Source organism: Thamnophis sirtalis, unplaced genomic scaffold (assembly GCF_051295495.1).
Source record: "Thamnophis sirtalis isolate CommonGarterSnake01/CBP01778 unplaced genomic scaffold, rThaSir2_p1.2 scaffold_8, whole genome shotgun sequence".
Classification (NCBI taxonomy): Eukaryota; Metazoa; Chordata; class Lepidosauria; order Squamata; family Natricidae; genus Thamnophis; species Thamnophis sirtalis.
In genome coordinates this window covers 44,769,263-44,794,990 of record NW_028261388.1, presented here as the reverse complement: position 1 = coordinate 44,794,990, position 25,728 = coordinate 44,769,263, and the positions used below count along the sequence as shown (strand labels likewise).

The window sequence follows — 25,728 nt, the reverse complement described above, 5'->3', positions numbered from 1 at the left end:
TTACGGGTGAAGCTATGGAGCCAGGATCACCCTACCTTAGAAAGATATGGACAACAGCACAAGCAATCAATAAGCAATTGTCTGCAGCTCTTATACAGCTCAGTACAGTGAGCCTTTGAAATACCTTGATCAATGAAGGAACAAAAAGAGATAAAATACTTTTCTTTTAACAATCTTGGAATGACTTCTTTTGTAAAGGAATTAAGATCATGGTTGATCCAGTATTTGAAAAACAAATCAGTGCACTTAGTTTATACTCTATGGAATCATTCACACTCGAAATTCCTTCCTTCCCTTTGTTCCTAGTAGTCTCCTACTCTACTTACAACATGATTTTACTCATTAGCTTATCTTCCAAATATCCTAATTAAAAATGTCTTTATTCCTTTACTCGTTCCTTGCTTATTGAAGATTATGTATAACACATCTTCACATAAAACTATAATGACTTTAAAGACAACAGAATGTCTAGATTCCACTGGTTTGGGGGCTGTGGGCTGCAGCTGTTATAAGCCCTGCTATATTCATGGCAGCACTCAACCTCAGGTGATATAAAGCATGCAAAAGAGATCTTTCTGTCAGTTTTATTATTTCTAAAAAGGTTCCCCTTGAAGGAGAAGAGTGACCTTGTTCTGCTGAGCTGACATGTGCCACTGAATTAATGGCTAAGCTTTGCTTTAGGGAAGCTTGCAGAAACATTACAATGCTTGCGGCTGAGTTTACTGTGCACATTAATCAGGTAAACCAAAATGATGCATCAAACATTCATTTAAAAGTAGTAAAATTCCTCTCCCCTATCCACATACCTTAAAAAAAATATTCCTAAGAATTAGTGAATTGTTGGCCATCACTTACAGTCAAGGGCATTGTTGCATAGATGCAGTAAAACAAAAGTCAGATTTGAACTTTTTTATTTCAAGGTATTAAAGATATGAAGAAAGTTATTGAAGGGGCAGGTTGGATCTTTATGTAATGTAAACAATGTCTTCTAGAACTTATTTTGTTAAATTCCATGAACAGAAATTAACTGGCATTATGATTCATTATGATTCATACTAATACATTATTAATAAGCAAGTAGTTCTATCAACAATTTAATGGAGAAAATACAATGGATTAAGATTAGATTATCTGTTTCTTTTGTTAACAATATTTCTATATCTACAGTCTTTTAGTAAATTGAGCTACATAAAATTTAGACATGTATAATATTTGATAATATTTTCATCCTAGATCATTTTATGGCTTTCATTGTCAAAACATGGCATTCCTTAGATATTTATACTTTCAGTTCTTTATTCCTTGTGGTAGCCTTTTTAAATAAAACAATTGAAAGTTGACTCTATACATACCATGTTACCATGTTATAACTCAGGCAGAGTGGAGAGAAATATATATTAATATCACTACATTATACTATTCTGAATTAGCTAGAAATAGACTTGTTCTTGGACGTTTGAACTTTATATAGTTTCTGAACTAGCCAATACAAAAATCATATTCATATATAAATAGAATAATCATTTTTTTGAAATAAACTTATCTTTAATAGAACCCAGCATCAGTTTCTATTAGTACATTAGTAAATTATTAGAAATTTCTGTTATATGAAATATGGAATATAATAAAAACAACATAAAATAAAGCATCAATACAGTAAAATGTGATTTCAGGTAACTAAAATGTAATTTGGGAAAGAAATGAAAAAAAGAAAGCAAAATTATGTTTGCCGTTTTCACAAAACAGCTGTTTTTCACTCAAATTTACTTTGTTGAAAACTTGGAAACTTTGCTCAGAACTCGCTTAAAGCAAAAGAAAAAGCTTAAAGCAAAATGAAAATGTTTCCATCTCTCGTGTAATAATAAACTGAAACTTACGTCATTGTCCTGCAGAGGCCATGCAGTAAAACATGTGCCATATGATTATCAGTCAAAACATCCAATGCAGTTCCTAACTATATCACAAAATAATAATATAGGCCTGTCTTTTGGAGAAAAATGTTTATTATGTCTTTATTACGTCTTCTGTTGGAAAGAAAAGCAATTGTAAAATAGCTATTTTGAAAAGCTGAAATATGATATATCAGATACAAAATATATCTTGTATCCATCTTTTGCCATTTAGTATTCTGTATTCTTAAATGCTATATTGTCATGTGGAAGATGATTCTGAGAAGTATTTTGATTTCTTATTCTGATGTCAGGTCTTCAGTCAAGCATATACATTTAGCACTGTTTGGTGTCTTAAATAAACAAAAGGATGGTCAGATATTTTGCAATAAAAAAGCAATCCAGGCCATAAAATTGAAGCATAAATAAATAAATGTGGAAGGACTGAAGTCTGAGGATATTATCTTAGTTTCAAAGAAACATTTATGTTGATTAAAAAAAATGACTACAGGTAATCCTTGCTTACTGATTGCTTGTTTAGTAATTGGTTGATGTTATGATGGCATTGAAAAAGCAGACTTATGAACAATCTTCAAATTTTGACTGTTACAGCCACATGATTGGGAATAGGTGGTTTTGTAACCAGCAGACATTTATGATGATTGCAGTGTCACACAGTCACATGATCATGACTTTCACAACTGATTTCTGAGAAGTCAATAAGTAAGACTGCAGAACGTGGCAAGTCGTAGTCATGTGATATCATATATAGCGATATGTTGAGTACAGTCATGTGATGTTTCACTATACAACTGTGTCACTTAGCAATGGAGTTGCTGGTCCCAACTGCTGTTAGTAAGTATGGATTATCTGATGATCATATATATTTGTTTGTATTGTTAAATTAGAATTGGTACATATAAAGCACAAAATCTATGGATAAATCTCACCCTATTCAAAGATGAGCACAAGCTATATTTGCTTTTTGCTTTAAGGCTCAATAAGATCATGGCCCACTCAGCAGCCAATCCTTTCTAAAATAAATACTATATTTACCAAAACTGCAAACTATTAAATACTTATCTTATTCATTCTTTACCAATTTCAGTAGCACTTTTACGAAGCCAGAGTAAGCTTATTAATACTATATCTTTCACAAAACGTTTGTGAGATACATAGAGAATTAAAATAACATAACTAGGTAAGGCTGTCCTGAATCTCATGAAAGCAGTACAGTTAATTTTGCCCAATAATGGATCTTGACAACTCCTGGAATATACAACATAAGAATATAATAAAGGAATATAATATAATACTGGAAAGAGTTCTAGAAACTTGATGAACTATATTCTTCTAAAATTAAAATATTTTATATATATATATATATATATATATATATATATATATATATATATATATATATATATATATATATATATATATATATATATATATATGTATGTATGTATAAATGTATGAATGTATAAATAAAATGAATGTATAAATAAAATGTATAAATAAAATGAACAGATAGTTTTGTGCTGATGTTTTATTGTGTGTGTGTGTGTATATATATATATATACACACATACATACATACATACATACATACATACATACATATATACATATATATACAATAAAACATCAGCACAAAACTATCTGTTCATTTTATTTATACATTCAGTATAAATTTTTATTCAATAGCACTTTCGCGTTAAAAGATTTGGAAAAAATGAAAAGCTGAAAGGGTTTGTGGTGTGTGTGTGTGTGTGTGTGTGTGTGTGTGTGAGAGAGAGAGAGAGAGAGAGAGAGAAAGAGAGAGATGACTGACAATCATATTGATGTTTTTAGAGACTTTCATGCTAAGATAAAATATATTGATCCAAAATAAAGAACTGTAGCAAGCTAAGCAACAATATTTTCCATGTATACTGTTTTGATGTCAATTCAGCCTGAAATATAGATAAACGTGGTTAATGGGTTTTACATCAGATGAACATGGGGATTGTAGGACCTTTTCAACCGACTAGTTAGTGAGTTACATAAGTTTGTATAATCAATCCAATCCAATTGTTTCTACCTGTAGATGCACTGAATCCCATCCATCAAATAATGTTTTCTTATAAAAACTAAGATGTGTGCCAACTCTGTTGTAGTGCCTGCTGTCTGAAAAATGGCTCTCACCATTTTTTCATAAGCTTCAAAAAACTTGGTTGTTTTCACAAGCTTTGGGATGGGGTGGGGTGGAGCCCATTTTAGTTTAGTTAATTTTTTTCTAGTTTAGGATTGAGGGTTTGTTGTTTTTGGTTTGCCATGTTCTTTTTATATGTATTGTTTCTCCTTTATATATAAGCTTCTCAGACTTATCAAGAGATGACAAGGCCTCAAATTGTCTCTAATTAAATAATTATTAATAATAAACCATAGTAAAAATTGCATAGATGCTCTAATTTATTAGTGCTCTCATATATAACAGCTTACACACGTATGCTTGCTTTTTAGGTTAGGAGTTGGGACAGCAAATGTCCATGTATTTCTTCACACAATTCACAATTTACACTCACCTGCACAGGGACACCCTTAACAATTCTTCTCACACAATTTATCCAGATATTCACTTCTGAATTCAAGAAGTAGCCTCATAGCAGACGTTCAGGTAACAAGTTGGCTATGAAAAGAAATAGATGACTTGATTTCCTGCTATTAATAGTAGTAGAAAGCCAGTTTCCAGTCTGATCAGTTGACCAGTAGGAAAAGGTGATTTCTATGCACTGAATCACACTTCAAAGGGGAAAATGCAACTAAAACAAATGACTAACCTTTGATTTTCCAGTGCATTTTCCATCAAAAAGATCTGAGAGTTTGGAAAGAACATTTGGGTTTTCTGAGTTTTGCTCTTAATGAGTGCAAACAATCCCTGTCCCTCCCGTAGCAATTTATGTTTCGGGAGGTTAATTTGCTTAATGTAGCCATTCTGCCAAAAGGAATCACTTAATCTTATGGGATTCTGAATGCCAGTGTCAAAAGCAATGGGCCATTCTTGTTTCCAAGAGACTGCACTTGCTTTAAAAACGTAGCTAATACTGGAAAGAAAGAAAGCTTGCATGTTGCTAAGTTAGCTTCCTGAAGTTGAAATTTGCTGAGGCTAATATTGTGAATCACGTGCAATGCAGAAGCAAGCAATAATCATGTTTCATAGGCACATATAAACAGATACATATTTTATCGTGCCCCAATTCTTCCATGATTTTTTTTTTTACTAAAACAGTGGGTTAAAATGCATTTTAAAAAATGACAGCTGTATTGATTATTTAATGGGAAGTGGAAAAAAAATTAGGGGTCAGAATGCTGAAATAAGCCTGCTTAATGCTCTCCTGTGCTACAAACCCATTAACTACAATGATAACCCCCCCCCTGCAATCCTTATTAATGTTTAATAAGTGCAGAGCAACACTAAGCTAAATTACATGTCAAAATGGCCCAAGGCTTCTGTTTAGAAAGCATATGAGACTCTGAAGGGATAACTGATTTCCCCAAGCTCCAGTTGAGTATGAAAACAGCAGCAATAAGTATTATTTCCCATTTGCTCCTTGATGTCCCACTATTTACACCAGCATTAAAAAAAAACCAAAAAATTCATGGCAGGCATACAGACTATACAGAAAGTGCTGTATCATGACATGAACTTGCTCCTTGTCTAGTTAATTAGGATGGTAGGTGATTTCCTCAGACCTTTCTTCCCTTCTGTTTTCCCATATCCTGCAGCATGGTCATCACGAATGACAAATTTAGCAGATGGTATCAAACCAGCTTCATAGATCTGTATTTCTGGAGCCTGTGCCTGTAGCATTCTTTTGAGCTGTTCTTTATCAGATTTCAAGACATTGGTCACTAGACCGGTATAAAAACCCTTAAAGTAAAATGTTAACTGTTTACTCCAAGTGTTTAATCTGTACTCATTTCTTCAAATATATAAATCAGTCAATTTTAGCCAATCAGTGTTTTGTTGGAATAGCTATCTAATTATTTGTCTGTCTGTCTGTCTGTCTTTCCGCTGCATAAAAATTAAAGCATCGTGTAAAAGTTAAGTTTCCTGGTGTTTTTAAAATGCAGAGTCTGTGTTCTTTTCAGTTAATTTATTAATTTCTATTGAATTATGAATTTTGTAGTCATTCATGCTTTAATTATGTTGAACTTTCAGGATACAATTTAACATGAAACAAAACTATCTATTTATCTATATCTATCTATCTATCTATCTATCTATCTATCTATCTATCTATCTATCTATCTATCTATCTATCTATCTATATCCCACCCTTATTATTTTTACCCTTAAGGATATGGCATTAAATATGAACAGGAAATTTATCTCTATTCCCCCTTCTTTCAGTAGCAGTCATGAGGAATTAATTAGAAGGAGGCCTTGGTGCCTAGGGAAGGGGAAAGCATCAGTGTAATATATGAAAATAGAAATAGCTTTTCCAAAGACATTGCAGGATTAGAAATGTTCATTGAGGCCACAATCTGGGGGGAAAGGATTCACAACACCAATGACAATCATGCCTTTCATGAGTTTCATAAGAAACCTTTCATAAGTTTCCTTATTAAGTACTTGCACGCTTTTAATATCATCGGGTCAACCTTCATATCAGGACATGGCAGTAAATTGCAGTTCTCCAGACACTTAATCCCTTACTTAACAACTGGATTACTTGGCCAAAGACTGTCATATACAACATGGCTAAATTAGATTTTACTTCAGGCAAGAATAAAACCAAAGAGAGAGAAATGGTTTGCTTTCTGCAATGCAAAGAAGTTAAAGCTTTCAAAAAGGTATATGCTCCAAACTTTACATTCTATGCATTTTTCTTCTATCTTTCTGAGTTATCAGCAGGAGTGGGTTCCTGCCAGTTCTAACCTCTTCTATAGAAATCTACAATACCGTTTAGAACTGGTTCCAGCTCCTTCCCCCCACCCGTCCGCACATCATCAAGATGAAGAGCAAGAGGAGGAATTCTGGGAGTTGAAGTCCACAAGTCTTAAAGCTGTCAGGTTTGAACACCCATGGGTTTTTTTCTAAAGGGTTAGGGGTGCAAGGGTCTGGTAACCTGACAGCTTTAAGACTTGCATGCTTCAAATGCCAGAGTTTCTGAGCCAACATTTTGGTTGCTAAGCAAGAGCATTGTTAAGTGAGTTTCATCACATTTTACAAGTTGGCATGCCCACCCAGTCACATGACTGCCAAGCCACTCCCATCCTGGTCACATTGTCGGCAAGCCACTCTCACAAAGCAGGCCACACCTACAGAAGAGGTTCTTAAAAAATTTGAAACCCACCACTGGTTAACAGACATATGGTTGTTCAGTTGGTGGCCTTGAGCTGAACTACAGGCATATTTCTGTAAAATTCTTTCCAACCTAGGAACTGCTGGTTGCTACCTCATCAGATTCATAGTTAGCTTGGCTTTCAGAAAACCAGTCAAGTAAGTGTAATTAGGGGAAAAATCCTGAATACTAAATATGTATCTTTGACAGGAAATATAACTGAATTTATTTTTACATGAATATACATCAAACTGAATATCAAGCATAATATGAAGCTTTGTCTACAAATAGACAAAGACTACATCATTTTATATTGCATGTCAGGCACACAATTTGTAATTATATGCAATGTTCCTGATGTTTGGGACTGCAATTACAAAGGTGAAGTCCAAGCAATTTAGTGAGAAATCTGTATCCTATTTGATATTAACTCATGAAGGAATTAAGTGACTTTAGGCAATTTGTTTTTGTAATCCTTGAATTAAAATAATACTCTCCAGATAACTTATTTATGTGTATTGGGTATGTTTGTGTGTTTCTACTTATGATCAGTATGGGATTCAAATTTTTTTTACTACCAGTTCTGTGGGCATGGCTTTGTGGGCATGGCTTTGTGGGAATGGCAGGGGAAGGTTACTGCAAAATGTCCCATTCCCCCCCCCATTCCTGGGGGAAGGTTACTGCAAAATCCCCATTCCCTTCCCACGCCACTAACCTGCTTTGTAGCTCTGTTCTTCTGTTCAGGGCAACAAAAGAAGATCAGTGGGGAGGCAGTAGGGGCAGGGGGGCAGGATCAGCCTATTTGCCGGTTCTCTGAACTATTCAAAATTTCCGCTACCGGTTCTCCAGAACATGACCGAATCGAGCCGAGCACAACCTGCACCAGAGAGTACATTCGAGCAATCAGGACATCTAAGAGATCACATATTGCCTCTCTGATTGCGTCCGCTGAGTCACGCCCAGCCGCCCTGTTTAGGATAACCCGTTCCCTCCTAAATAGGAGGGACACGGGCGATCCGCTGCAGGGCAGAGCTGAGTATTACATCCAATTTCTCGCGGACAAGGTTGCTCGGCTCCGGGCGGACCTGGACTCCAATCCTGCAGAACCAGCCGAGGCACTAAGGGACAATCTGGTAAGCCATCGCTGGATTGATTTTCAAGCTGTTACCCCTGAGGATGTGGACAAGGCGATGAGAGCTGTTGGCGCCTCCACATGTGTGCTGGACCCGTGCCCCTGCTGGCTGGTTGTAAACAGCAGAGAGGTGACACGAGGCTGGATCCAGGCGGTTGTTACCGCCTCCCTACGGGAGGGGGTCTTTCCCCCCGCTTTAAAGGCGGCGGTGGTAAGACCCCTCCTGAAGAAACCATCCTTGGATCCAGCCATTTTAAACAACTATCGTCCAGTCTCCAACCTCCCCTTTGTGGGGAAGGTTGTTGAGAAGGTGGTGGCCTTTCAGCTCCAGCGGTCCTTGGAGGAAGCCAGTTATCTCGATCCGTTCCAGTCCGGCTTCAGACCTGGCTACAGCACAGAAACCGCTTTGGTCGCGTTGACTGATGATCTCTGGAGAGCCAGGGATGGAGGCCATGCCTCCATCCTGGTGCTCCTTGACCTCTCGGCGGCTTTCGATACCATTGACCATGGTATCCTTCTGCGACGACTGCGAGAGGTGGGAGTGGGAGGCACTGTTTTACGGTGGTTCTCCTCTTACCTCTCGGACAGGTCGCAGTCGGTGTTAGTCGCAGGGCAGAGATCGACCCCTAGGCCCCTAACGCATGGGGTGCCGCAGGGTTCGGTCCTGTCCCCCCTTCTTTTCAACATCTACATGAAACCGCTGGGTGAGATCATCCGACGGCACGGGATAAAATACCATCAGTATGCGGACGATACTCAGTTGTATCTGTCCGCCCCGTGCCAACTCAATGAAGCGATGGACGTGATGAGCCAGGGTCTTGAGGCTGTTAGAGACTGGATGGGGGTTAACAAGCTTGTGCTCAATCCAGAAAAGACCGAGTGGCTGTTGTGCTTCCCTCCCACGAATTGGCCAAGTGTTCCATCTCTCAGGCTGGGGGGTCAAATTGTACGCCCCTCAGATAGGGTTCGCAACTTGGGAGTCCTCCTGGACTCTCAGCTGACTCTCGAACACCATTTGTCAGCTGTAACCAGGGGGGCATTTGCCCAGGTTCGCCTGGTGTACCAGTTGCGTCCCTACCTGAACCGGGAGTCCCTCACAACAGTCACTCGTGCCCTTGTGACCTCTAGGCTGGAGTACTGCAATGTGCTCTACATGGGGCTGCCCTTGAAGAGTATTCAGCAACTTCAGCTGGTCCAGAATGCGGCTGCGCGAGCGATCGTGGGTGCACCTCGATTCACCCACGTAACACCTATCCTCCGCGAGCTGCACTGGCTGCCTGTTGATCTACGGGTGCGCTTCAAGGTGCTACTTGTCACCTACAAAGCCCTTCATGGTATTGGATCTGGGTACTTGAGAGACCGCCTACTGCCAATTACCTCCACCAGACCGATAAGATCGCATAGATTAGGCCTCCTCCGAATTCCATCAACCAGCCAGTGTAGACTGGCAACTACCCGGAGGAGAGCCTTCTCGGTGGCTGCTCCGACCCTCTGGAACGAACTCCCCGTGGAGATTCGGACCCTCACCTCCCTCCAGACCTTCCGCGCCGCCCTTAAAATCTGGCTGTCCCGGCTGGCCTGGGGTTAAGACTCTAACCCACACTCGAATTGTATGACTGTTCAGTTTTTAAATGATGTAGTGTCTTTATGTTGTAAATTGTTTGTCTTTCCCCTCCCCTTTTGAACTGTGAGCCGCCCTGAGTCCCCCCAGGGAAAAGGGCGGCATACAAATAAAGTGACTAAATAAATAAAGACTAAATAAATGACAGAACTGGCTGAATACCACCTCTGCTTATGATAAATAATAGCACATTTACAATCAGTTTGTTTTAAAGAAACGTGTTCCTTCGGTTAGATGTGCAAAGATCATATAGGAAACGCAGCCCCATTTGCAAAATTATTTTTAGCCTTCTGAAAATTAGAGATCAATGTGGTTTATGAACTAGAATAAAGACTCACACTAAAGTTGAAACTAGCAAGTGTGGTCTATATATCATTGTGAACTACATAATTTTGAAATTATAATTTTATACTGCTTATCAATTATTCTTCCAACTTTTTTGGTTTTAAAGAATGTAAAAGAAATTAGGCTTAACAAATATAGTAAATGTGTGATGTAGGAGTAGTTTGAAACACTTTCTAAAGTAAAATTTCTGCAAGGATGATACTTTGTAAAATGCACAATAAGCATCAATTGTATACTATTCTACAGATCACTATTACTGTTACATAAAGGCTGAAATGCCTACAATCTCTCTAAGCCCCTAGCATAAAACACTTTCAGCATCAGCATAGAAGATATACAAGATGAAACAGAAATGATTGATAAATTCAGTAAAGTATGCTGTGATTTTCATTATATAAACAATAAATATATAATTCTTACTTTAAAATCACTATTATTTTGATTATGTTTATTGGCCTAAAATTGTAACAATGTTTGGCAATAAGATGAATGTGTGATTTGTTTACTTATGAAACTTGTATCGCCACCCATTTCACCAAAAGTGTATCTGGATGGTGCACAACAATATTGTTGTTAGTAATTGCATAATTTATATGGTTAATATAGCCTTACAATACAGTATACTAGTTCATTTGGTGAATATGGTTGAAATTACCTTCAATTCAGCAATTTGCACCCAGTTCAATTCAGTATTCTCAACTGATAATTTCTCTTCCTGCAAAAGTCTGGTTACTTTATCTAAGGGATTTTTTTGCTAGTAATCCCTGTATATATGACAAATAAATTTTCCAGATTATAGTAAATCGGTTTTAAAGATAACAACAGCATCCAGTATCTATAAGCATTGATTTTCTTTTTATAGAGGTCAAGCAGCTTTGGAAAATTTGACCATCGCAGACACCACTCAACATCAAAACCAAATGATTCATCTGAGGTTTGTATATTGTGCAATCTAGTTCATTTATATCACATCCCTTTGAGTTTTCAATATATAATGGAAGACATAGTTTGTAAATAATCAACTTAGCTCCATTTGGTTAAAGTTTATGACTTCTAAAAAGAGAAAAATATTTTGTTGTAGAAAAAAAAATAAACCCCCACTCCACCTTACCCAATCAAAATGCAAATTGTTAAACCAGAGTGCATGAAGATCAAAGGGCCTGTGGTATTATTAATTAATTATACTAGTGCTTGCTGCTTTGAGGATCTTGAAATGCTACAATCACACATGACCTAAGAATTTTAATAAAACCAACAAATCCTGATTCATTTTGCTACTCTGCCAAATTTTATCCCTCTTTCAGTAGGAGAAGTCAAGATCTTATGTTTTTAAAATGTTCAAAGTCCCCTAAAGAAGTGAAAAGAAGGGTTGGTGTGATAACAAATCTCTTGTACCAAATGTCATGCATTATATTTCTCTTGTAGGCTCTGGGGTTACTCTGGCATTATGAAGATTTTTGAACTTCTTTGGCAATCTCTTTTACATTCTTCTCTCACTGAAGCAAAACATTTATTTTTTAGTAGAAAAGTTGTGACTGAATTTGTAGATTCTTACTGATGGAACTTTTGCTATGAGAGAAGTGGAGCTCTATTTCACGTGATATGTTGCCATGTAGAATGCAGCAAATGATTTTCGTTATGACATCACTGAATAAACACGTCATTCACAAATACAATGTAATTGATTACAATGGAAAGCTTGAGATTACAGGATTCTAGTTCATGTGGAAACCTGTGTGTATATACAATTCTGATTGCAGGCAATTGCAATTATTTATGGATAGCTGGCTGTGTCACAGCATAATTTAGAGAGGGGAAATATATTATCTGAATAGAGCTTACAATTTGCACTGGGAAACAATAGCTAGTCATGTGAATTCTTATGACACATATGAGTGATCTGCTTCAATTCACTCTATACAACCAGTTATATATATATATACACACATACACACAAATAGTGCATGTGTGTATATATAATTATTAAAAGTGTTTCTTTCTTGCCCTCTTTTTAAATAGCTAGATGAAGTGTATGCCACATGTGATGCCACAGAATTGAGACAAAACAAACCCAACAATGGAGGAAGCATTGGAAAAAAGATGCGAGCCATTTCCATGACTATGAAGAAAAAGATGGGTAAAAAGTACATTAGGGCGCTTTCAGAGGAAATGGTAAACTTTTTTAATTTACTATTTTGTACCCTGAGACTCAGGCTCCATTTTTGTTCCTTTTTATGCAAGTTCTTGGGAAATTATATATAATTTTAATTTAATCTTTCCGTAAAATAAGCATTTAGCCAACTACAGCAACTATGACTCTAATTATGCAAATTGCATATATTTACAATTCCACTACACCATCTACTCAGAAAGATTGAAACAAACAAACAAGCAAAAAAGGACAAAGCAAGAAGAAGACAGAAAACACACTTTATTTTAACCATCATTTTGTTGTGGTTTGCTTGCATACTTGCAATTTTCCATATCTAAATATATGGCAAATAAAAGAAATTTAAGGGTTAATATAAGGTGCCTGAATTTTAAGTTTTTTGCTGCTAGGTACTGGGAATGTCTTTAGCTAAGATTATTAATAAATATCTTCTATTGGGCCAAATTTGAAAAAGCAAAGTAATTGTGTTATAGCAAAAGAAAAAAGAAAAAAAAACCTGGTGGATAACTCATTGACTAAATCTTAGATCCTTGCAGGCATGTTCCTCTATTTATATTCCATAGATACTCTCACACCACAGCCATGGAACAACAATTCTGGCTTTCCATGAGAAAATGTGTTTGGTTCTTCCAAAGAACCAATGAAAGTATCATATCATGAGAGTATAGCAAAATTTTGTTTTTTGTGCAAACCATAACTTCCTCTCAGGGCTTTCCTTTTTTCAAAGATAAAACAGAAAAACATGCTCCTTCCTATCCAGGTTATCCAAAAAGACCAATTTCAGACTCCAAATTTATAAATATAAGTAATTTGTTCCAGAAGTTACATAACTCATAATTACAGCTTTAATGAATACTCAGGAGGTTATGTGTAAGGATATCATGATGGAAAGGCATGCAGCAAAAAACTAGTGATACAATTTTAATAGATAAAGAAGCAGAAAGAGGTGCTTAAGGCTTTCCTTGCCTCTGTTCCTCCTTCTCCAGAAGATTTATATTGTGAAGGTAAAATTGCACTGGAATTCCTTTCATGGAAATATTTGTAAAAGCAGCCATCTTACTTGTTACATCTGTACTGTATGAATTTAGAAAATTTTCTGAGAACACAAAAATGCATACGGAGCATATTCAGAAGAGTTCTATGCTGAGAAATCTTACTTATTCCTCTTATGAGGTAGTTACAGAATTGTCTAATATATTTATTCAGCAATATATGCATATAGTATGAGCCATATCTTTGTTCAAATTAAAATTTGAAACAGATATTAGGCATATACAATCAAACAAAATTTAAAATATGTTCAATGAAATGTTCTTCAACAAATGTTCAACAAAATTAAAAAAAAATGTGGAAACAGTTCAGAGAAAGTCTGTAAAATGAAAGGGCAGGATTTGTTGGAAATACTGAAGGTAGCTGCGAGGAATTTTTCAAAATAAGTCTAGCAGAAAGTACACAGAATAGACTGAATATTCATTAAAGCAAAGATATGTAACACAAAATATATAAATATACACCAGTTCTAAAAATGCATTGTGAAGGACTGAAGAAAGAAATTGTTTCTTGAAGTGACACAATGATGTCCTGAGAAAGAAAATAATGCTAGTGTTTTTTATTCAGAAAACAATACACCCAAGTTCCCTCTGTGAGTAAAATGCATGTTCACAAATCCTTCATGTAGCCTATTGTGGGAAAAATGAAGACTATATTCAGTGATTTCCAATAGAAAATCTTAAATATACTAAGACTTTCATGCATAGAAAACAATTTGTTTTAAGATTTAAGAAAAAAATGGGTCAGCTTTATTTAGGAGTTAGTAGAGCTGTTAGTAATACTAATTGACATTATACATTATACGTTCTTGTGAAGCTATTGTTACACAATTATTTATCAAATGGTAAGTAATGACCAGATAAAGTCTTGCTATTATAATGCTTCCTTGTCTGAAAACAATTAATGGACATTGTATAATGAAGAACAACATCTAAAAGAAATGTTCTCTCTCTCTCTCCCTCTCTCTCCCTCCCCCCCCTCTCTCTCTTTCTCTCTCTCGTCCTTAAGAATGAAGGGGGAAAAAGTTTTTCTACTTCAAATAGGGACAGTGACCCTGGAGGAGAATCAGTCACAGTTTCTATAAAGGCAAGTGACTCCATGGACAGCCTCTATAGTCTTAACAGCGGCCAAAGTTCTTCAAGTAAGTAAAAAATAGTTATATAGAAAGTATATGTGCATGTGTAACTGACTGAAAATGTTAACCTTATTCAAATAATTTTCCTGAAAATAACACAATCCTTTTCTAGTCCAGAAATTGTAGATGATCAGCCTCATAGAGAATTCTAGAAGTACATATTCCCATCTTTTCCATGTAAAAGTTATGCCCTCCAGGCAATCTATGTTTGTTTAGTGTATCTATAAATAAAAAAGTTTGTATACTCTCTGCATATTAATAATATAATACCAATGCATATTTGCTATTTTTGTACATATATTACAGGTTCATAATAAAAAATAAATATGGCAAATGAAGTACTTTGGAAATTCTTCAGATTTACTACTATTTTTTTTTACAACAGTAAAGCATTAATAATATCACAAAATGTGATTGATTTATTAGACCTATAATTTAGTCAGGGGAAGATAGTTCCAAAGGTGAGAAAAATGCATAATCTCTCAGTTGTGTCTGAACAATTAAAAATGAAGCACCGTATTGTTACAAAGCAGATATAGGATATAAATGGTATTAAGTACAGTTGTCCTCAATTTACAGCTAGAATTTAAACCATAATTTCCATTGCTAAGCAAGGCAGTTAAAGTAAGTCCCGCCAAATTTTACAACCATATTTGCTATGATTATTAAGTGAATCATTACAACTGTTAAGTGAATCGAATCCAGGGCTCACTATTACATTTGCTCCTCGAAAGCTTGCTAGGAAGGGTGGTAATCATAAGATCCCATGATGAGGCAACCATCATAAATGCATGCTGTTGCTAAATGAACTGTAAGTTGAGGATTACTTGTAAAAGGTTTCCAGGTAGCTATTTCAGCAGTGAAATATACTGTTAAGAAATTGAAATTATATGAAACTTGGCAAGAGTCAGAAGACCAAGGAAAAAAATCTGTGCAAAAATGGCTAAATCGGCAATTTAGAACTCACAGATCGGCAAATAAGCTCCTCAAAATTTTAGCTGATACTGGAGTTGTTGTCCAATCATCTGCAATACAATATTGCTTACATAGCAATATTCTGCATGTAAAACCTATCAGAATATAATCTTTACTCAATTGCATTACAAAAGTATGTCTGAATTAGTTTGAAATGTTTGGGAACAAAGTGCTTTTGACTGATGAAACACAAACTTTTGGCCACAATACAAGGCACATTTGGATAAAAGAAAGTGACGCATTTGAAGAACAGAACACCTTGCTAATTCTTCCTGGTTCCTTGGCCACGAAATATTATGTGGATGGAAACATAAATTCAATTAAATAGACCAATCCTTATAAATTTTATTGGAAGTAAGCTCTGGAGGTGGGGTCTAGTTATGAGCATGGTATTTAAAATTCTTTTTCTTTCATTATATCAATAAAAAGTACATGTTAGGACCTGAACTATCTGATTGTCAATACACATAAAAATTATGGAAGAGCTATTGTCTGGTGGGACTCAATGGTTAAAGAGCAAAAATTGGTAGATATTTTACTAAGATGTATTTTACTGACAAATTCACACACACACACACACACACACACACACACACACACACAGAGCAAGGAGCAAGGATAGTCCATTCAGAGATGGTATTCACTTACCTTCCCTACTGGTTCACAAATGTGAGCGTGCACACGTGCCACATCCACACATGTGCTCAGCCTTCTGCACATGCTCTTTGGCTAAAAAAAAGTGGCTAAATGGGATGCCATAGATCAGGGGCATGTGAACTGGGTCAGCCACTATTTCCGCTACCAGTTCGGGCAACAGTCTGAACCGCAGAATACCACCTCTAGGTCCATTGATTCTTTTGTTCCTCCTACTCCAAGCAAACTGGTAGGCAGTTCAGCATGTAACCAAGGAGGCGGCTTCAACAAGTTTCTCTTCAACAAGTGTTGTGAAAAGAGGGGAAACAGTACCAGCCTATATTATTTATGGAAAGTAGGATGAGCCAGTGAGTGATCTAGTTTCTTTTAAAATCCTATTGTCACAAAAGAAAGCATAGGTTTATTTTATCATTGCCCTACTTCTGAATTTAATTCCTGTTGCCCAACTTCATTTCCTTGTACAGTTTTCAGAAATATCATAATTAAGCAAGTCCATTTAGACTTCTCCCAGATATATTTAAGCAAACTTATCAGGTATAATTATTTGCTTGCTATGTATGCTGTTTTGGAGAAAATATATTCACAGTATCACTGTTATCAAAAGAGCATTTGACTGGAATACTACAGTATTTAGTTAACCAAAAATAGAACCTTTGAAACTAAAACTTTCATTCTACAGTGCATTCCAGTCCTTATGTCTAAAAGTGTATTCAGTAACATGTGCAGTAAAAATTCATTCCCATATGGCTGAATTTAGAAGAAATATTCAGCATTTGATTGCTTAAATAATATATTTAAAATATATATCATTAGTTTTCAGCCTTGAGGAAGATCTACACTCTAGTCCTCAGATCACTTTTGGCCAAGTCAGAGTTTGATCATTTTAATGACATTTGTGTTTTTGATTTGTAGACTTTGAGGACCACATTGTTTATGTATTAACATAGCCTCAGAAATAATTAGTCTGAAATATGCATGAATAAATTATGGGAAATGATCTAACCAAACTTAAGTAGTACTATGACTCATCAATTCAATAGAACTATACCAATGCTTAGTAATTAAATTAAATTATATTCACTTCCTTGAAGCATTCAAATTATCTGAGTTGGGGAAAAACACAGGATCTCCTATTCATTGTAAAAAAAAAGGTTATTGGTTTGGCAATGAATGTTAACACTGGTGATGTCATAGTAAACACATGGCATAAAGAGGCAGGAATAGAACTTGCAGACTGTCTCTACAATAGGCAGCTCCCTCAGCTTAGCCCTCAAATAGGCTGACTCTATCTGTAGTAGAGATGTTTATATATAATTCTATCTCTTCAAAATTGTCTTTGGAGTACCAGTATTTTGATTTTACATGGTTCCCATCTTGGACATTACACAAAAATTAATCATTTTTATTGCTTCCAGGTGGTGTAACTTGTTGTTCAGATGGAACAAGCAACAGAGACAGTCTAAGGTTTGATGAAGAAATCAGTTATGTTGGACCATTCTGTGGCAGAGCCAGAGTACACACAGACTTCACTCCCAGTCCTTACGATTCAGACTCTCTAAAAATCAAGGCAAGATTTCTTCATTCTATGTCATATGTTAATGACTTTGTGCTTTAAGTTTTTATAGATCTATTTACTAATTCTGTTATAGTTTCTTTGCTAGTATCTGTTCACAGATGATTCCAAAGACACTGCTATATAATATTACTTCACCTACCGCTGTGAAAGCTTTTCCATACAGTATTAACAAAAACAAGATGATGCTTATATTTGTGACATCATCAAAGGAAAGTGTGATTAGGAGTTTCACTCCTGAGTAGGAGTAACAAAGTAATAATTTTAACCTGGGGGAAAAAGACTTCTGCCTAAATTGCATTCCGCCCTCCCCCTAAGCTTATCAGTGATATGAAACTGGCTGAAGGGAAAACTCACAGGCATTCCAAAAGTGTAATAATTAAATGCAAGTGTTTTTAAGTATGGAATAAACTCATGTCTTGGATCAAGTCAAAACCAACATAATGTGCTAACTCAACTACTTTGGTCTGCATTGAAAATCATTTTTAATTGTACATGGAGATGGCAATTCTCTTTTTCTGCTTAGTCTTCCACCAATCTCTTTTCTCACCTATCTAGGGTTGTACAAATTATTTTGATCTTGAAGCAGCCACTCAGATGTTTCCATCTTGAATCAAAATGTGTATTTCTAAAGTTTTGCTTCTAAGTTGATCCAACATTTTATAAACCTGAGTTTTTCCAGTGTTTCAGCTATTTCAAACATTGCAATTGGACTACTGTTTTTGTGACTTTTTCCCCAAATTAATCTAACCCTCATAGTAGCATTCTAATTATATATCTATTGGCTTGATCTGAATTGGATGATGTAGGAGTGAAAAGTTGATATCAAAGGGGGTGGGAGAAGATTAGTATTCATACTTGAATGCCTGCCTGTGGTAAGTTACTGCTGGTTTGTAGTTGTTCAATTCTTTTGCACTGGGAAAGTTAAAGTTGATGTGGGTGAGTAGGCTGTATAGTATGGACTTTATTTTGCAGGCAGTTAATTCAAATGTGTGCACTATTGTGAGTTGCGCATTGTATTACTAATGTTGACTATGGAAAATGCAAAGCTTATAATAGTTCATTGGGTGTGTTTTTTTTAGCTGCAGCCCTTCCGCTGCATGAAAATTATAGCATCCTGTAGAGGTTAAGCTTCTTGGTGCTTTTAAAATGGAGGGTCTATGTTCGTTTCAGTTAATTTATTAATTTCTATTGAATTATGAATTTTGTAGTCATCCATGCTCTTGTGCTTTGATTATGTTGAACTTTCAGGATACAGTTTAACATGAAAAAAAAATCTATCTATCATCTATCTATCTATCTATCTATCTATCTATCTATCTATCTATCCATCCATCCATCCATCCATCCATCCATCCATCCATCCATCCATCCTTCCTTCCATCCATCCATCCATCCATCCATCCATCCATCCATCCATCCATCCATCTATCTATCTATCTATCTATCTATCTATCTATCATCTATCTATCCTATTTCTTAACTGCCTATCTCCCTGTTGGCTTCGTTAAGTTGTTGGCAGATCTACTTAAAAATAGAAAATATACATTAAGTATTGAGTTGCATGTTCATATTCCTTTAAAGTAATACTTCTTTCAAAGGAAAAAACTCAGCCATATTAAGCAACAATCATCTGTTATTTCGTTACATTATTCTTTGTTTTCTATTTTCCTCTTGATCTTCTTATAGAAAGGAGATATAATTGACATCATCTGTAAAACCCCAATGGGCATGTGGACTGGATTGCTAAACAACAAGGTCGGAAACTTCAAATTTATTTATGTAGATCTGATTAAGGAAGAGGAATCTGCACCCAGAAAGATAAAACCTCGCAAGAACAGTAAAAGGATCAAGCCTAATTCTCTTCAGGAATTCTTGGAGCAAATCCATCTCCAGGTTAGCTAAAATTGGAAATGTGTGCACTTGAGCTATTCTTCACTTTTAGTTTTGTTTTCCAGGTTTAAATTGCTGCCTACGTCCATGGCTTGCTTTAGACTAATACAGCATTTCTCATCTTTGGGGATTACTTTGTTTCAAATTAAATTGGAATTCATGGATTTTATTCAGTTTGGTTGTTCTGTAAATAACAAAGTAGCATTACCTGGTTTCTACATATTAATTTTCCCCAAAATTCTTGATTCTACCAAATAAGAATCTATCCCTTATTTATATCTGCTTATCATCTTTGCATCCTTCACCAATTCGCAATCTTTTATCATAATCAAACCAATCATGTTTTTCAGTTATCCATTTTCCATATGAACACATAGTTAGTTTTAAATGTAAATACATGAAATCTGGGTGAGATCATCCGTCACCATGGGTTCAGGTATCTGCAATATAGCAATAGCACTTAGCAATAGCACTTAGACTTATATGCCAGTGATACCTAACTTGATATTCAATTTCAACTGCTGGTGATCCAAATGATGTTGTTGCTGCCCTGTTACGGTGTCTGGAGGCTGTGGAAGCCTGGATAGAGGACAACAGGCTTTGACTGAACACTGGCAAGGCCAAATGGCTTTGGGTGCATGAGATCCCAAGTTCTGGGACTTTGTTTTCTTTGATTGTATAGGTAGCACTACTCCAGATATATCCAGTCTGCAACTTGGGGGTTCTACTGGATTCACAACTCTGGCCTAAAGAGCAGGTTGCAATTGTGGCTAGGAGAGCTTTTGAAAAATTTAGGTTGTGCACAAGTTTCAGCCTTTTCTTCATCATGAGTCTCTGTGCTCAGTCATTCAGGTTCTAGTCATCTCACAGTTGGCTTATGTAATGCGCTCTACATGGGACCACCCAGCATTTAGGAGCTACAGCTGGGGTAGTATCTGCTGGCACAGACAGTTCTAGAGGCCCAAACAATTGCCCATGTAATACCATTGCTCTGCAAGCTGCATTAATTACTAGTCTGTTTCCAAATGCAATGCAAGGTGTTGGTAATCATCTTTGAAGTCCATAGCATGGATCCAGGCTGTTTGAGAGACAGCTCATCCCACTGGGATTGGCTAATTTCATCCTTGCTGTCAGAAAAGGCATGTTGTGGGACCTGTCAACCTAATTATTTTGGCTAGTGGGGTCCAGGAGAAGGGCCTTTTCTGCCATTGTACCTGCCCTCTGGAACATCTTGCCCTCAGTGTGAGGTTGATCCCAGCCCTCCTGACCTTTCATAAGGGCCTAAAGACCTGGGTCTGCCAGTTAGCTTGAGGCCCAAGCATCAGAATGGAGGTGGTTGATCGAATAATAATATAGCCCCCATCCTCCCATAGTGTTTGTGGGATATATATGTGCCCTTAATCCCAAAATCCAGCCTGAAGATAGCAATTCGGGAAAAGACCCGAATACAACAAGACCAGCATACCTACACCCATGAAAATCAATGAATACATACATACATACATACATACATACATACATACATACATACGTGTGTGTGTGTTTGTGTGTGTGTGTTTTACATGTTTATATGTTTATATAAAAACAATGATAATAAAGCTTATCTTACATATTATTAGAGAGGGTGGGAAGAAGTGGGATCTGTTGTTTATAATCTTTCTGTGACTGTCTGTCTGTTTGTATGTATGTATGCATGCATGCATTTGTGTTTGTGTGTTGTGTATGCAACTATTACCAATCTCTGCATTTCTGCTTCATATAATACATAATCTAGATAATGAATTTCTATATCTTGATACATATTTTAATTCTGTCATTCATAACTATACCTATACCTTCAATTTCTTGCATGACTTCATTATTTCCAATCTAGAAAAGCATCTTCATTCTAGTATATCCATTTTTTTCTCATTTTTACAATCAGTTTACATTTTTATTTTTTTTTCCTGTCATTCCATTTGATAATTCACATTCTTTACCATATATTCTCTTATATCCTATATCTAATTTTCCATATGCTGTAGTCAACAATAAATGGCCCTATAGATATTTACCTTTACAGTCAATTAAAGCTTTCACATAACTCTTTTTAATAACATATAGAAGGTATAGAGTAAGTTACTAGCCTTATCATAATTGTGTTATTTATACTCGGGACAGTACTGATGGGTTTTGACACATTTTCACTGATTTTTCACAACTTCAATGAATTTTATTTCAAGGATGATCATGTTTTGTATTCAAATTAGGATGTACTCTTTTAGTTTGTTCAGTGATTGAAATTATGAGGCACTTAATTAATGGTAGTTATGACCAGTCCTCAAACTTATGGCCATTGCTGTACTCCTGTGGTAACATTACCAAAATTCATGTACTTGGCAACAGCCCACCTGCATTTACAACTGCAGCATGTGTTTCAATTCCCCCCCCCCCATACACACACACCTGTCTCCCTCACTTCTCTCTGCCCTTTTGGCCATCTTGCACTTGCTGAAAGTAAATGTCAATCTTTATTACAATTGAATTTTTAAATGTTTTCCCTCTAGGACTATTTATCAACCCTTTTGTTAAATGGTTATCAGACATTAGAAGATTTGAAAGATCTACATGAAAAGCATTTAATTGAACTCAACATCAAAGATCCAGAAGACAGGACAAGGCTACTTTCAGCTGTTGAGAATCTGCAGGACTCTGAAAGTATGTGCTACATTTCTGTAAAAAAAATTGGTGCAAGTTGGATATGCTACACAGTTGTGGATGTGCCTCAGAAGGCTTTAATATATTGCCATTTTTAAGAGTGAAAAAACCCACAAAATATTTTTAAAATATGTAAATGGCAGTGTAAATCACTTAAATAATGTAAAAAATATCTAAATATCACTGTAAAGATCAAATCCATTTGTCACTGGCATCAATTACAAATTTCTTCTTTATTTTAATTGAGCTATCCTGTGACTTGCTAAAGTTATCTTGATGAAAGAATAGCTTCCTATAATTCATTAGAAATGGTGAAGGAATATGTATTTCTCAACAATACTATGAAGTATCATATTGAGAGTGTACACTCCCAGAGTTACCCTGATTGCCCATCATAAGCACGGGGTGCACTGCTGATGTAAATGGCACATTTGCTCCAATATTTTTATTAAGAAAACCATACAGATACACATATTCAGGACAATGTCAATGTGCTATTGAAGATAAGTCACAGGATGGAAGATATTCAATGAGTTGCTAGGGAAGTACGGAAGATAAGTATGTGTAATATAGGTGTTTATAAAATAGCTGAATTAAAACTGAAAGGACATTCAGTTGCTGATTACCCAAAGACAATAGGAAAGTTTGATGCAATAAAATATGTACATAATCATTTATAGTGTGAGCTAAGGCAGCTTTAATTTTATCAAAACAGAAATGTCAAAATGAATATTTATACTTTGAGAATCAACAAATTGAAATGGGCTGGAATATGCCACTTAACAGCAGAGAGCCATCAAATTGTCTACTTTGTAAAGAAAATCATCAACCAATTATTAACAGAATAGTGCAAAGATAGTGCTCATATGCAACACCAACAATATTTGCATGATCTTGGGTTTAGATGGGCATTTCTTTCTAGTTTAAAAACATATTTTTTCATGCATAAATGAGCATAAAATGCTTAATTTTTTGCAAATAAAAGTTTTAGATTTTATGTAGATTTCAGCCATATATGGAGAGCTGCCATGGTTGAGGTCTGAAAATTTGGCCTATGTAACACCTTGCTCCATAAGCTACACTGACTCACAGTCTGATTCAAAGTGCAATTCAAGATGGTGGTAATCACCTTTAAAGCTCTTCACGGCATAGGTCCAGGCTACTTGAAGGATCATCTCATCCCACTAGGATTGGCCTGTCCCACCTCTGCTGGCAGAGGAGGATTACTGCAGGCCCCATCAGCCCAATTATTCTGGGCATATAATGCTTACAGTTTTGCAAATAAAACTTTAAGATTTTATGTAGATTTCAGCCACACATGAAATGAGAGCTGCCAAATATACATGGAAGTAATAACCAATGTTAACTTCCTAGGCTCCAAAATTTACAGGGATAATATATATGGGCATGAAATAAAGTGATGACTGCTGCTTGAGAGAAAGACATTAGTTTGGTATAATTCTCCACGAATTTCAAGATTGAAAAGTCAGTTTGTTTTGTTGGTGTTTATTTCTAAACTTCCTGGAGCTAGAATTTTGATGGCTATTGTTTCATGAGGAGATTGTAGTTTTAAAGCCCTTGGGCAAATCTTGCATCAGAGATACATATGTTTTATGTTATTTTGCTGACATTGTACATGTAGCAGGAGACATGTATTCAGATTTTAAAAAATGAAGTTCTCAATGGCATAGTGGCCTTCCAGATTGCTGTAGAATAGTAGTTTTTCTACTTTATAAATTAGTAATGGAATCTGCCATTTTATAAATAAATAAACAAGGTAATGGAGATGACTAGAAAAGAAAAGTATGTGAAAATGCATAATAGGTTGTTTACTACATTATTTGTAATGAAAGAAAGGCAAGGCAATGTATTCCTGGGGTTAACATTTAGCAGAATAACTAATTCTGCATGACCTTTGCAAAATCGCAGCACTGAAGTCAAATCAAGTGGAAAATTGGGTGAAATCCTGAACATCTTTGGTGTAACTAAAGATTGCATTTGAAATCAACTTTCCAAGGTCAATATTTATAATTCTGGCTGCTAAAAATGATTGTTCTAATTAAAATTGATTATGTGTACTGCTTAGGAATCAGAAGCATAATTTCATAACAGGGCTAGTTATCAGTTAGAAAAAATACTGAAATACTCAAAATTAAACTTAACCTTCCCTCAATATATAAATGATCTCCTATAAAACTGGATAGGACAGTGTTCTCAAAAATTTTGAGGCTTCTGTTTGTTTTGCTTGAAAAAGAATCTGCAATGCTTGATTGACATATGGTCTAATTATGATATGGATTTTCTCTGTGTACAAATGTTTAGACTCTTAGATTTCATTCATTTCACTGCAGAGATAATAAATTCATATAATCAATCACTTTAATGCTGATTATACCGAAAATAAATGACAAAAATTAATAGAAATAAATATTTGTAATGTTAAAATACAGGTTCTTCCATAGGAAGTAATACTATATTTATAAAGCTTTTAAAGCTAAAACATTAACATAAAATGTGGTTCTAAACTGATACATTAGCATAAATGTGTCTCCAGGCTTCAACTGGAATTCATTTTAAAGTGTCTAAGTGAACCCAACCAGGGAAGCATATTTTTGCACATTCTAGTGATTCAGTCAAGCAGAGCTTCTGATATCCATGACAATGTTCTTTGCACATGTCCTACTGAAATTCATGGCACTTCAATAATAAAGTTTATTAACTAATTCTATGTAAAACCTTTCACCTTCTGCAGGAAAAATGGTTTATCTAGGACATTTATGCATGCTTCATGAAATGCATACTGTCATCATTTTTATATCATCCATAATTGTAAGTTTGCATACTAAACAATGCCAAAACAAGTGATACCTTATAATATATGGCATATATATCACATCTGCAATCACAAGATTATATCATAGACCTATTTAGATAAGCTGTAAGGGAGCCTGAGTTTTTAGAGCTTCATTGAGTCTGGAAAGGCTGCAGCGATTATACTTACATATAAGAAAATTGCACATTTAAGGAGAAAAATAAGTTTCAAGGGTAAACCAAGGGTAAAAATGCATATAATGAATATTTATAATAAAGGTGTGTCAGAATGTATGTATCAGCTTTATATTGCTTCAATATCCTCATCCTAATCCTACAGACTAAAGTAGTGCAGAATATACATGTCAAAATGATGCATATCATAGGCTCTGCGAGCGCTATCTTATATAACTCTGACCAAAAGTCATTTATCTTTTATGAAGCTGTTTTACT

General features: G+C 35.6%; 1 protein-coding gene across 1 annotated transcript in view; it reads left to right on the top strand.

Moving 5' to 3' along the window:
- The window catches only part of SAMSN1 (SAM domain, SH3 domain and nuclear localization signals 1), an 82,106-nt gene that overhangs the window by 48,125 nt on the left and 8,253 nt on the right, over nucleotides 1-25,728 (top strand). The window contains exons 8-13 of the mRNA XM_087722046.1: nucleotides 11,180-11,251; nucleotides 12,337-12,489; nucleotides 14,546-14,678; nucleotides 17,717-17,868; nucleotides 19,564-19,770; nucleotides 22,314-22,464. Coding sequence (XP_087578172.1) covers nucleotides 11,180-11,251; nucleotides 12,337-12,489; nucleotides 14,546-14,678; nucleotides 17,717-17,868; nucleotides 19,564-19,770; nucleotides 22,314-22,464 — 868 coding nt within the window. The remainder of the gene's footprint in view (nucleotides 1-11,179; nucleotides 11,252-12,336; nucleotides 12,490-14,545; nucleotides 14,679-17,716; nucleotides 17,869-19,563; nucleotides 19,771-22,313; nucleotides 22,465-25,728) is intronic.